The sequence below is a fragment of the Phycodurus eques genome, chromosome 13, assembly GCF_024500275.1.
Source record: "Phycodurus eques isolate BA_2022a chromosome 13, UOR_Pequ_1.1, whole genome shotgun sequence".
NCBI lineage: Eukaryota > Metazoa > Chordata > Actinopteri > Syngnathiformes > Syngnathidae > Phycodurus > Phycodurus eques.
The window spans coordinates 2,185,359-2,200,192 of NC_084537.1; the positions used below are offsets into that span (position 1 = coordinate 2,185,359).

Sequence of the window (14,834 nt, forward strand, 5' to 3'; positions counted from 1 at the left end):
ACAAACTTCAGGAGTTTGACAGCCGGGTGTGTTGGTGCAGGTGCAGTCGTTCGTTTAGAGAGAGAAGAGCAGCGGAGAGAGGACACATTCTTGGGGCGCCCCGGTACTGGTGGTGGATGTGGATGAGGTGGTGTCCGTCAGGAAGTTGTAAATCCACTGGCAGATGGCATGTGAGACGCTGAGATGGAGAAGTTTGGAGGAGAGGAGTTCGGGGATGATGATGTTGAACGAAGAGCTGATAGCCACAAACAGGATCCTCACGTAGGTCCCCGTGCCATCGAGGTGTTCTACAACTCCAATTCCCATGAAGTTGGGACGTTGTGTTAAACAAATAACTACAGAATACAATGATTTGCAAATCATCCATTCATCCATTTTATTACCGCTTATCTGAGGTCGGGTCACGGGGGCAGTAGCTTTAGAAGGGACACACAGACTTCCCTCTCCCCAGCCACTTCATCCAGCTCTTCCGGGGGGGTCCCGAGGCGTTCCCAGGCCAGGCGAAAGACGTTGTCTCTCCAGCGTGTCCTGGGTCGTCCCCGGGATCTTCTCCCGGTGAGACGTTCCCGGAACACCTCATCGGGGAGGTGTCCGGGAGGCATCCGAATCAGATGCCCCACCCATCTCATCTGGCTCTTCTCGATGTGGAAGAGCAGCGGCTCTACTCTACTCTGAGAGATCCGGGATCTTGTTTTTTCAGTCACGACCCACAGCTTGTGACCATAGGTGAGGGTAGGAACATAGATCGATCTGTAAATTGAGAGCTTCGCCTTAGCTCCTTTACCACAATGGACCGATACGAAGTCCGCATCACTGCAGACGCTGCACTGATCCGCCTGTCGATTTCCCGTTCAATTCTTCCCTCACTCGTGAACAAGACCCCAATATACTTGAACTCCTCCATTTGGGGCATGATCTCATCCCCGACCTGGAGTGGGCACACCACCCTTTTCGGACTGAGGACCAGGGTCTCAGATTTGGAGGTGCTGATTCTCATCCCAACCGCTTCACACTCTGCTGCGAACTGCTCCAATGAGACTTGGAGAGCACGGCTTGAAAAGTTATGAACAGAATCGGTGACAAAGGGCAGCCTTGGCGTAGTCCAACCCGCACCGGAAACGAGTCCGACTTACTGCCAGAAATGCAGACCAAATTCTGACTGCGGTCGTACAGTGACCGACCAGCCCATATCAGGGGGTTCGGTACCCCATACTCCTGAAGCACCAACCCACAAGACTCCCAGAGGGACACGGTCGAATGCCTTCTCCAATTCCCCAAAACACATGTAGACTGGTTGGGCGAACTCCCATGCACCCTCGAGGACCCTGCCGAGGGTGTAGACCTGGTCCACTGTTCCACGGCCAGGACGAAAACCACACTGCTCCTCCTGAATCTGAGATTCGACTTCCTGACGGGCCCTCCTCTCCAGAACCCCTGAATAGACCTTACCAGGGAGGCTGAGGAGTGTGATTCCCCTGTAGTTGGAACACACCCTCCGGTCCCCCTTCTTAAATAGGGGGACCACCACCCCAGTCTGCCAATCCAGAGGCACAGTCCACGATGTCTATGCGATGTTGCAGAGACGTGTCAACCAGGACAGCCCGACAACATCCCGAGCCTTTCGGAACTCCGGGCAAATCTCATCCACCCCCGGGGCCTTGCCACCGAGGAACTTTTTAACCACCTCTGTAGGTTATGCGTGACCCCCATCCCCTCCTCCCACCCTCCCCCTTCATCACACGTCTGATTGATTACTGTAAAGCACTGTATTTCAGAGTCACCCAGTAGTCCCTCAAACGTCTCCAGTTGGCTCAAAATGCCATGGCTCGCCTCCCAACTGGAGCATGTAAAAGCGCACATACTGTAACTCGAATTCTGGCCTCCTGTGCATTTTTGAGTCCATTTTATCTTAAATCTTTGACAAATTTCAGTCTGAACTGTGATGTTCACTGACATTTTTATTCAAATTCCAATCATGGAATTGACCATTTTCTGACCAAGCCTCAATAAGTGAACATGATCAACTATCCTACAAGTCTCAATACAATTTTGCATGTTGATATTGCATTCTGGCAAATGTAGTGCGGGTCTGACTTACTGTGAGGGAAGTCTTGGCCTCCGTAGACTCATGCTGTAGCTCCGTTTCCAGCTCTTTTTGCCCTGTCGGTTCCTGACTCCATCCTCTTGATCCATCATCTGCTCCAGCAGGGTCTGGTCATCAGCATTTAGGGGAGCCACACTAATGTCTCTGACAGCTCTGAACTCACCACAGTTATTCAGATGTTCATTCTCCAGTCTGAAGAAGTTCCACACAAAACGCCTGGAATAGAGAAATTCTAAATGTCATTTTCTATAATATATTCCATAAATTTGGTGGCCTATTCCTAAAAGAAATACACTTCAAGTTCCAGCCTCTCAGCCCTGTCTAGTAACCAACCAGTAATCAAACATGTCTCAAGACAACAGCGAATACAAACGTTCACACTTTATGGGAGCTGGGGCGGAGCTACATGGTGGCGAGGTGTGGCTGCGACCACCCCAGACTGAAGGTCGGCCACCACGCCGCCGGCTGCAGCCACCCCGCTGTTACCTCCATTATAGTGTTTTTCAAGCTGGAAAAGTTTGACGATTGATTTCTGGCTACGCCCCTGTTTGAGAGAATGTAGGGATGGAGGATGTGAGGTGCAGAGTTGCTTTGGTAGGCGCAAAGCCTTATAGAATAGAATTTATTTTATTGTCACGATACACAAGTACAGTGAGATTAAAACTCCTTCACCAATGCAGATATGGATGTAAAATATTCATTCATTCATCTTCCGTTCCGCTTATCCTCACTAGGGCCGCGGGCGTACTCGATCCTATCCCAGCTATCTTCGGGTGAGGTACACCCTGAACTGGTCGCCAGCTAATCGCAGGGCACATATAAACAAACAACCATTCGCACTCACAATCACACCTACGGGCCATTTAGAGTCTTCAATCAACCTACCATCCATGTTTTTAGGATGTGGGAGGAAACCGGAGTGCCCGGAAGAAAACCCACGCAGGCACGGGGACAACATGCAAACTCCACACAGGCAGGGCTGGGATTTGAACCCCTGTCCTAAGTACCGTGAGGCAGATGTGCTAACCTGTTGTTCATTGGTTTTTTATTTCATTTTATTTCATGCAAACAGATTACGCACCTGCACCGCTACAGATCTTCCACTAGGAGTGTGTTCGTAACGTTTCCAATTAGCATACATAAGGTTACAGATTACTTCTTCCCATTCCGCTTTAAGCACGCAAAACTGATGTTAAGTATCTTCAGTGTATTGTTGCATGTTGTTTTTTAAATTATTATTGTTTAACAAAAGTTAAACACACAAAGAAATAAACAAATTACCACCTTGAGAAATCACAAGATGTTTACATTGATCTGCACATGTCACAATCTGAGAATTATCAACAATTTTAACTGAAAGTCCCAAACCATTGTCAGTAAACGGATGTTTTTTTTCTGGAAGTAATCATGTCATGTACTTACCGGGTACTTACTTACTTGATTACTTATACTTCTGTACTTTTTCTTCCAAGTCAAACTTGACTTTAGTAACATTTGATCATCAGTTTCTTCAGATCAATTAATTGCTACACTGTAATAGTATCATCGAAATATTGCCACAATATTGTATGCACACAACTTCCCTTTAGTTCTCCCAGTAGGAATGGATTAGTATCAAGCTTTTGCTTCAATAAAAGTGTAAAAACAAACAAACAAAAAAACATTTGCATCAACATGTTGTGATGAGGCGGCACGGTAGCTGAGTGGTTAGAGCTGGGATAGGCTCCAGCGCTCCTGCGACAAATGTGAGGATAAGCGGCTCAGATAATGAATGGATGTTGTGATGATACTGTTCATATAAAACTGGTAAAGACCATATTCTTAAATTAAAAAAATGCCCCACTTGCTTGTTAATTCATAGCATATGTATTTTGAAAATTCATGATAATTTTTACAATTTATCAAATTGCTTGAAACTCACACATAGTTCTTGGTCATATGGCTAGCCAATATGTTGACAAGCTGTCTCCAGGTGCAAGGACTTAGTGACTTGTACAGCCTTGTACTCTGTGTTCTTATAAACCATAGCAAACACATCATCTTAAATTTTGTAATTTGTGCATGCTACGTCTTGACATAATGCACTGATGTCACAATAGTTAAACATATTTATTCTTATGTTTATCACCAAACCAGTGTTGGTGCTTTTTGGCAGTTTAAATGTATTTCTAAACAATTTACTTCATATACTTTACTATTACTGGCTTTAATCCAATCAGTTTACTGCAGTAAAGTGATTTAATCACAATTACATTATTTAAACAGAACAGATGAATGAAGTGTAAATTACTTTACTGCTGCTGCATTCAACCCATTCAACTTTACTGCAGTAGGATATTACAATATTTAAAACATTTCCATGTTGTTCAACAAAACTAGTGTTGGTGCATTTGTTAGTTTCAATCTACTTTCAACCCACTTTACTTCATTGGCCATCATTTTCACTCTAAAACAATAAATATACAACATTATACAGTCAGATTCTCTGACTTACTGTTACAAGGGATGTTATGTTGTTGTAGAAAATACTTGGAGTACTTGAGTATTTATAAAAGCAAGTACTTTTGTACTTTACTCCACTTACCTGTATGTGCAGCAGCACGCGGTTTTGAGTCCGCCACACTGCTGCTCAGCATAGACAAGGTGCAGCCACACATTTGAGTCAGGCTAAAGGATCCAGTGAGTTTGTTCAGGAACCCCGTTTGGGATGAGGCTATGCTGGACAACACTGGCACACTACGAAATCATCGGAATTCCTTATAGTAGAATGTAAATTGTACATAAGTATCCTTGTCAGATTAATCTTGGGCAGCTGGCTAAAGTAAAACATCTTTCACAACAGCATTTTGAAAGAGTAATCCATGCCTTCGTCACACCTCTGCTGGATTACTATAACACACTATTTTGGCGTCAGCCGGTCCTACCTCAAATGTTGGCTCAATGTTGGGACTGTATTGGACAGGTGATGAGCAGTGCCTGGTTTAGAATTAAGGCCAACACTTTCTATCTTTGTCTCATCAGAGCAGAGAATCTTTTTTCCCACCATCTTGGAGTCCTTCAGGTGTTTTTTTTTAGGAAACTCCATGCGGGCTTTCATGTATCTTGCACTGAGGAGAGGCTTCCGTCAAGCTACTCTGCCATAAAGCCCCGACTGGTAGAGGGCTGCAGTGATGGTTGACTTTCTAGAACTTTCTCCCATCTCCCGACTGCATCTCTGGAGCTCAGCCACAATGATCTTTGGGTTCTTCTTTACCTCTCTCACCAAGGCTCTTCTACCCCAATTGCTCAGTTTGGCTGGAAGGCCAGCTCAAGGAAGGGTTCTGATCGTCCCAAACGTCATCCATTTCAGGATTATGGAGGCCACTGTGCTCTTAGGAACCTTAAGCGCAGCACAAGTTTCTTTGTAACCTTGGCCAGATCTGTGCCTTGCCACAATTCTGTCTCTGAGATCTTCAGGCAGTTCCTTTGACCTCCTTTGCGCCTACCAGTGTGGTCGCCTCGGTTACGCGCTCTCTAGTATTGTTTTTGTGTTTTTCGTTCGTCTTTGGAGACATTACACGACTCACTTACACTGGGGGAGACTTGCTAACCATCAAGGAGGCTACTCCAGACTTTCTTTCACCAACTTTCGCAAATCCGCTCAGTATTTCCCCCGAGTTACTCACCGGAGCAGCGACCGCGGTCTTTGGCGCATGGAGGCGAAGGCGACGCCACAGAGGGAAGCGAGCCGGCACCCAAGTGAAGCTCCGCAAGAGAGGATACAGATTGGCGTTTCCGTCGATCCACCTCGCGAATCTACGCTCCCTACCAAACAAAATGGACGAGTTTCATCTTCTGAAAAAGTCCAGCAAAGACTTCGGACGTTCCGCCGCCATGTGCTTGATGGAGACTTGGCTATGTGAAGCTGTACCCGATGGCGCCGTCATGCTTCCGGGCTTTCATCTTCACCGAGCAGACCGCATCACGGAGTTAACGGGGAAAACAAAAGGCGGCGGGATATGCTTCTATATCAACAGAAAATGGTGTACGGACGTCATGGAGCTCAGCACACGCTGCAGCCCGCATTTGGAGTCGTCGTTTTTTAACTGTAAGCCATTCTACTCGCCTCGTGAATTTGCATCATTCATTCTGGCTGGCGTATACATTCCGCCTCAATCTAACACGAACGCCGCACTGCTAATGCTCGCCGAACAAGTAAACGAAATTGAAAAAAAACACCCGGACTCACCCCTCATTATTCTCGGGGACTTTAACAAAGCTAAACTCAACCACGAACTCCCTAAATACAAGCACCACATCGAAAGTCCTACCAGCGAAAATAAAATTTTGGACCACTACTATACTACGCTAAAAAACGCATACTGTGCCAAACCTCGTGCAGCACTGGGCTCGTCTGATCACTGCTTTATTCACTTGATACCGACATACAGGCAAGAACTTAAATGCGCGAAGCCTACAGTGAAAACAGTGAAAAAGTGGACCAATGAAGCAAAGATGGAACTTCAAAGCTGTTTAGACTGCACAGACTGGAGTCTCTTTGAAAATTCAGCTGGCAGCCTGGATGAATATACAGACACTGGCACATCCTGTATTAGTTTCTGTGAAGAGGTTTGTGTACCAACAAAGTCATTTCGCACATTCAATAACAACAAGCCTTGGTTCACTGCTAAACTTAAGCAGCTTCGCCAAGCTAAGGAGGACGCATATAAAAGCGGGGACAGGGCCCTGTATAACCGAGCTAGAAACCAGCTGACTAAATAAATTAACATTGCAAAGAGGAACTATGCAGCAAAGTTGGAAAAAAGTTTAGCGCTAACGACTCTAAATCAGTCTGGCATGCATTCCAATCGCTGACAAATTACAAGCGACGATCCCCCCAAGCTGAGAACAATAGCACACTAGCCAACGACTTGAACACCTTCTACTGCAGATTTGAAAAGGACACTTTCAAACCCCACACCCACCCAGCCGCACCACCGACCACTATCACACCACCAACTTCTGCCTTAACCATCCGCGAACAGGATGTGAGACGCATCTTCAAACAACAAAAGATTAACAAAGCGGCAGACCCAGACCATGTGTCCCCATCCTGCTTCAAAGTGTGTGCGGACCAGCTCGCTCCAAACTTCACACAGATCTTCAATAGATCTCTGTAACTGTGCGAAGTACCACCGTGTTTCAAATGCTCCAACATCATTCCAGTCCCCAAGAAACCTACAATCTCGGGTCTAAATGACTACAGGCCTGTCACCTTGACATCTGTGGTCATGCAGTCCTTTGAACGTCTCATGCTGGACCACCTCAAGAGCGTCACAGTAGCAGTTTGCATACCGAGTGAACAGGTCTGCGGATGACGTAGTCATCATGGGACTGCACTTCATCCTAGAACACCTCGACAGTGGAGGGACCTACGCTAGGATCCTGGTCGTGGACTTCAGTTCAGCATTCAACACCATCATCCCTGAACTCCTTTCCTCCAAGCTTCTCCAGCTCAGCGTCTCAGCTGCCATCTGCCAATGGATTTACAGCTTCCTGACGGGCAGGACACATCAGGTGAGGATGGGGGAGGCCACCTCATCCACACGCAGCATCAGCACTGGGGCGCCCCAAGGTTGTGTCCTCTCTCCGCTGCTCTTCTCTCTCTACACGAACGACTGCACCTCAACGCGCCCGGCTGTCAAACTCCTGAAGTTGGCAGATGATTCCACTGTCATCGGCCTCATCAAGGACGGTGACGAGTCTGCATATTGACAGGAGGTGGAGCGGCTGGAGCTGTGGTGCGGCCGACACAACCTGGAGCTGAACACGCTCAAGACTGTAGAGATGACCGTGGACTTCAGGAGGCATCCTTCGCTGCCTCGGGCGCTGCCTGTCACGCTGTCCAGCTGCCTTGTGTCAACTGTCGAGAGCTTCAAGTTCCTGGGAATTACAGTCTCTCAGGACCTGAAGTGGGTGATCAACATCAACTCCGTCCTCAAAAAGGCCGAGCAGAGGATGTATTTCCTGCGGCTTCTGAGAAAGTACGGCCTGCCACAGGAGCTGCTGAGGCAGTTCTACACAGCGGTCATCGAATCAGTCCTGTCTTCTTCCATCACAGTCTGGTTTGGTGCTGCTCCAAAAAAGGACAAACTCCGACTGCAACGGACAATCGAAACTGGTGAAAGGATTGTCGGTACCCCTCTACCCACACTTGAGGACTTGCACGCTGCCAGAACTAAAACATGAGCGTGCAAAATCCTCTCGGACCCTCCACATCCCGGTCACCAGCTCTTCCAGCTCCTTCCCTCAGGTAGGCGCTACCGATCAATGCAAACTAGAAGTAGCAGACATTCCAACAGCTTCTTCCCTCTTGCAATCAACTTCTTAAACACCTAACCTACAATTCCATTGCAACATGCTGGCAATTTTTTTTGTCTTGAGTTTGTTGTCACATTTCTGTCAGGCCAATTATATATTACTTGTGCACTCACTGTAGTAGTCTCACCACGCTGCACTATTTGCGTATCTGTTGTTGACCAATACTGGCCACTCGTGCCAGAGTAGCATCTGCTCCATTTGCCCACTGACTGAGGAGTATCTGCAACATTTGCACAATCAACATTGTCCCAGATTATCGTACTACTCGCTTGAAGTCTCAGCGCCCTTTGCACACTGGTCATTGCACCGGACTATTGCAATATTAGTCATTCGAACTGCTCTAAGTGCTAGAGGACTCTGCATCTTTTTGCACAATTGTCAAAAAAATAAAAATAAAAATGTAAGGGCATTACCAGATAACTAGCAAACCTTTATTACTCAGTGACTGTTTTTTTTTTTTTATGTCTTTATGTCTCAAAAGTGTTATCTGTCTGTTGTCATACTAGAGCAGCTCCAATTACCGGAGACAAATTCCTTGTGTGATTTTTGGACATACTTGGCAAATAAAGATGATTCTGATTCTGATATGCACTGTGAGCTGTAAGGTCTTTTATAGACAGGGGTGTGGCTTTCCTAATCAAGTCCAATCAGTATAATCAAACACAGCTGGACTCCAAGGAAGGTGTAGAACCATCTCAAGGATGATCAGAAGAAATGAGAAGAAACACCTGAGTTAAATATACAAGTGTCACAGCAAAGGGTCTGAATACTTATGGCTGTGTGATCGTTCAGATTTTCTTTTTTAATCAATCTGCAAAGATTTCAACAATTCCTTTTTTTCTCCCCTGTCAATATGGGGTGCTGTGTGTAGATTAATGTGGAAAAAAATTAACAAATGGTTTTAGCAAATAGCTGCAATATAAAAAAAAAAGAGTGAACAATTTAAGAGGGTCTGAATACATTCCGTACTCACTGTGTATATATAATTATATATATATATATATATATATATATATATATATATATAATTTTATAATATATTTTAATTTATTCATCCGTGTGATATATTTGTATCTATTTGACATTCTTGCACTGGTTAAAAAAAATAATGAAATACAAGCTCAATAGTTTATTTATTTATTTTTTTTCCCCACTGAATATTTAACTTTTAAAGTACGTATTTGGGGGAGAAGCTTTTACTTTTACCTGAGTCATATTATTCTTAGTAACAGCACGTACTCATACATCAATAGCTTCCTTTTTTTACTACGCAACCTCCACCTACATGACCTACACATACACACATTCCGGAAATTACAAGAAAACAGACAGGACATTATACGCTACAGCGGACAAAGGGAGATCAGTAAGGTAAGGAGTAAAAAAAAAAAAAAAACTTCCAAGTAAGCCAAGTCAGCATCCCTATCCCAGCTATCTTAAGGGGGGAGGCGGGGTATACCCTGAACTGGTCGCCAGCCAATCGCAGGGCACATATAAACAAACAATCATTTGCACTCACATTCACACCAACGGGCAATTTAAAGTCTTCAATCAACCTACCACGCATGTTTTAGAGATGTGGGAGGAAACCTGAGTACCCGGAGAAAACCCACCCAGACACAGGGAGAACCTGCAAACTCCACAGAGGCGGAGCTGGGATTTGAACCCTGGTCCTCAGAACTGTGACGTAGATGTGCTAACCAGTCGCCCACCGTGCCGGTTGGTTAAATATATGTCAAATGAAATTTAGAGGAAATATCGTAACGGTATCCCCATAACCCTGCTTTGCGATGTTGAATAAGTGAAAGCAATACACCCTGCCATCCTGACGTGAATTGTTGTTTGTGTGTACTCTTGCGTGAGGTCCACTTCTCTCCGGTGGTGGAGATTCACGTAATGTGGGTGTGGTACTTTGTTTCTGTCGCATCCCGCAAAGGACCTTTGGAAGAGATGGGGCGGGACAGAGAACGTTTGAGGTACCGTGTGAGGGAGACAGAGCAGACCATCGGGGACTGCTTAGAACCCACCCACCGGCTCTAGGTGCGTTCGTACGTGGACGAATCCAGGATGCTTTTAGGTTTTCTCTGTAACGTTGAAGCAATGTATTAAGCATGTCCCAACATGTATGGAGCGATGAATCATAAGATATCCTAACTAAAATGGGGCGTTTCCCTAAGATGTCAAACTGCTATAAGTGGAATGTCAGTTGACCAAACCAGGAAAACAGCGGAGCTGAATTCCTATGTACGCTACGCTAACGAGCATGACCATGGTTTGATGATATGAAGCCGAACTTGCAAACATTTTGTTTACTTCATGGCTGGTGTCCTCTGACAAAACTTAAACACATGCATGTCATTCATTTATACAAATATGGGTGCGAGTATAACAGAATGCTATGGTCTCAGTTTCCATGTTACCTTTAATTTTTCAACAATAAAAGACAACAATTTCATTACATTGGATAATACAGTATTTGATACACACACACACATATAATTTCAACCATAAACAATAAACATACACTGTTATATTATTTGGCATATACAGTAGAGGAAGTAACTCTTTGATCCCTCACTGATTTTGTAAGTTCACCCTCTGACAAAGACATGAGCGGTAGATTATTTCAATGGTAGGTTTATTGTAACAGTAAGAGATAGAATACATAAAAGAAAATCCCGAAAAACACAAAAAAATAAAACATTTTACATTAAGCGAGTGCTCCAAAAGACTATTCCTCTCACTTTAAGATAGTACTTCTAATCTAAACTCGATAGCTGTATGAAAGACACTTTTCTCACCATGTTACCAAGCCTGAGTGTTCATCGAACATGAGCCAGATGTTTGATTCTAAAAGTAAATTTATTTTTGTCAAGCATTGTAACATTATGTACATTTCTAACATTAACCCAAGCCCATAAATTGCCAAAAAGAAAAAAGTGTACTTAATTAATGAAAAACCTTGGCATGTTCAAAAAAATATTAATAATAATAATTTTGAATGCAGACATCCATCCATCCATTTTCTGAGCCGCTTCTCCTCACTAGGGTCGCGGGCGTGCTGGAGCCTATCCCAGCTGTCATCGGGCAGGAGGCGGGGTACACCCTCAACTGGTTGCCAGCCAATCGCAGGGCACATAGAAACAAACAACCATTTGCACTCACAGTCATGCCTATGGGCAATTTAGAGTCTCCAATTAATGCATGTTTTTGGGATGTGGGAGGAAACCGGAGTATCCGGAGAAAACCCACGCAGGCACGGGGAGAACATGCAAACTCCACACAGGCGGGGCCGGGGATTGAACCCGGGTCCCCTGAACTGTGAGGCTGACGCTTTAACCAGTCGGCCACCGTGCCGCCTGAATGCAGACATATTGTTGTTAAAATTGATATACACCTGGGTTGTACTAAGCATAATTGCTGCACTTACATTAGAACCTTCTATTAAACATTATTAAAATATTGTAACATTACATGAGTGTTCAAACATGATGCAGAGGTTTCCTTCTATTCTATAAATAGATGTATTATTGTAAGCCACTGTAACATTATGCATACTTTTAACATTAGCCCATAAATATAAGAAAAAAGTGTACTTAATGAAAAACCTTGATACTTTCATGTACTGCCCTGCAGTACCGTTTTGGAGCCTGGATGGCGCTTTGCGCCCTCTCGTCCTCTCTCTCCCCTCCCCTCTCTGTTTCAGCTTCTCCTCAAGCCACGCACCTGTCTCCAATTAACCCTCATCACCACCTACATTTAAGCCTGCCTGTTCCCAGAAATCCTCGCCAAAGTATTGCAACCCCTCCTAGAGGTACCACGGCTTACCGTACTCACGTAAGCTACTCAACTCCTCGTTCCCTCGTTAACTCTTGTGTCTCCTCATTCCCAGTGTTCCTGACCCACGTCATTCCTGCCTGCCACCTGTCCACGCCGCCGCCTGTCAACATATCCAGGACCACTTCCATAACCTTTGCTCAATAAACTGTTCATCATTTTACATCAGCCTCCGCCTGCTCTTGGGTTCAGCTACTTCCCACACCTGACAGAATACTTTGGCCATTATGGACCCAGCAACTCCGGAGGCACTGAAGAACGCACTAACCCTCCAAGGCGCCCAAATACTGCAAGAAATCACCGAACCGCTCCACTCCCTTCCGCAACAGGTCTCCCTCCTTTCCCAACAGATGCAATCCATTCAACCCCTTGTAAGTACTCCTCCCGAGTCACCAGGCTTCCCGTACAAAGAACCTCCGGCCGAGCCCTACTCCGGGGGACCTAGGTGCATGTAGCCAGTTTATTATTCATTGCTCACTCGTATTCAATCTCCAACCGTACAGTTATTCCACCAAACGTTCCAAAGTAGCATATGTCACTAACCACCTCCGCAGAAAAGCAGCAAAATGGTCCACTTCATGATGGCACAACTCCTTTCGTTCGATTCCTTTTCCGCCGAACTCCGTAAGGTTTTCGATCACCCCGTTCAGGGCAAAGAAGCCACCCGTTGTCTCCTCACACTCACTCCGGGCGCGAAGTCCGTCGCAGAATATTCCATCGACTTACGTATCCTTGCTGGTGAATGCGGGTGGGATGACGTAGCCCTTAGGGGAATCTTTTCAAACGGTCTCTCTGAACAAATCAAAGAGGAGCTTGCGGTCCGGGACGAGCCCTCCTCTCTCGAGGCTTTTATCGCTCTCCATCCGTCTGGATAACAGACTGCGAGTGAGAGCCCATGAGAGAGGAACCCCTCTGCGAAGCCCAAATAGGACCTCCGTAACGCCTACCACCTCATCCGTATCCGACAGGGGGACGAGTAGAAGACCGCCTTCAAATATATCGAGTATCTGGTCATGCCATTCGGTTTAACCAACGCCCCTGCAGTTTTCCAAATATGAATTACTGACGTCCTCCGTGACATGCTCAACCGGTTCGTGTTTGTGTACCTCGATGACATCCTCATTTTCTCCCGTTCCCCTGAAGAACACCGCATCCATGTCCTCCAGCGCCTCCTCGAGAACAGTCTATACGTCAAACCGGAAAAATCTTATCCTCAGAACATTTCCTCAGCTACATCATTGCAAAAGGACAACTACAATCGGACCCAGCCAAAATCCAAGCCATCATCGACTGGCCCATCCCCGCGACCCGAAAAAAGAACTGCAATGTTTCCTTGGATTCGCCAATTTCTACCGCTGATTCATCCGTAATTACAGCAAGCTCGCTATTCCCTCACCAGTCTCACATCCACCAGCTCCCCTTTTCAGTGGACCCCAGCAGCTTCACAAGCATTCAATTAACACAAATCCCTGTTCACCACTGCTCCCATTCTGCGCCACCCTGACCCTTCCCTCCAGTTTGTGGTGGAGGTTGACGCCTCGGATGCTGGAGCTGGAGCAGTCCTCTCGCAGCGAGATCCCACGACCCATAAACTTCACCCCTGTGCTTTTTTTCCCCCGTCGCCTATCTTCAACAGGAAGAAATTATGACATCGGAAACTGCGAGCTGCTGGCCATTATATGGGCCCTGGAAGAATGGAGGCACTGGCTGGCGGGATCTAAACAATAATTTTTCATTTTGACTGACCACAAAAACCTCGCTTACCTCCGTACTGCTAAACGTCCCAACCCCCGTCAAGTACACTGGGCACGATTGCTCAGCAGATTCAATTTCAGTCTCTCCTTCCGTCCCGGTTCCCGTAACACCAAGGCAGATTCCCTCTCCCGTATTCACTCACCTCCTTCGAGCACAGCAGAACCCGAATCCATCCTTCCGGCCTCCTGTTTCGTTGGAGCGGCCACGTGGGAGATCGAGCACATGGTCAAGGAGGTCCAAAAGACCCAACCTGATCCCAAGACGGGGCCTCCTGACCACCTGTTCATCCCCGATTCAGCCCGTGCGGATGTCTTGCAGTGGGCCCACAACTCAAAATTAACTTGTCACCCTGGCATCACCCATACAACCCAGTTCATTCAACAGCACTTCTGGTGGCCCAGCCTCATCAAAGACACCCGAGAGTTCATTCAAGCCTGCTCTGTCTGTACCTGAGGGAAGTCTTCCCACCGACCTCCAGCTGGCTTGCTGCGCCCCCTGCCAAGTCCCAGCCGCCATTGGTCTCACATCGCTGTGGACTCTGAAGGTAGCACTGTTATTCTCACAATCATCGATCGTTTTTCCAAGTGTGTCCATTATGTGCCCCTCCCCAAACTCCCGTCTGCCCTGGAAACTGCTAACCTCCTTGTCTCACATGTCTTCAAACTTCATGGTATCCCCATCGACATAGTCTCCAATCGAGGTCCCCAGTTTTCCTCTCGGGTCTGGAAGGAATTCTGCAAGGCGGTGGTGGACGCAGCAGCCAGTTTATCCTCGGGGT

At 46.2% G+C, this 14,834-nt stretch overlaps 1 protein-coding gene across 4 annotated transcripts in view; it reads right to left on the reverse strand.

The window, feature by feature from the left end:
* LOC133411246 (xenotropic and polytropic retrovirus receptor 1 homolog) overlaps positions 1–14,834 on the reverse strand; it is a 230,488-nt gene that overhangs the window by 23,598 nt on the left and 192,056 nt on the right. For 2 of the 4 annotated variants that reach the window (XM_061693346.1, XM_061693344.1), the window contains one exon: positions 2,099–2,320. In XM_061693346.1, coding sequence (XP_061549330.1) covers positions 2,099–2,320 — 222 coding nt within the window. Of the gene's footprint in view, positions 1–2,098; positions 2,321–14,834 lie in introns of those variants that run through there. The other 2 variants (XM_061693345.1, XM_061693347.1) reach the window with 2 other exon arrangements.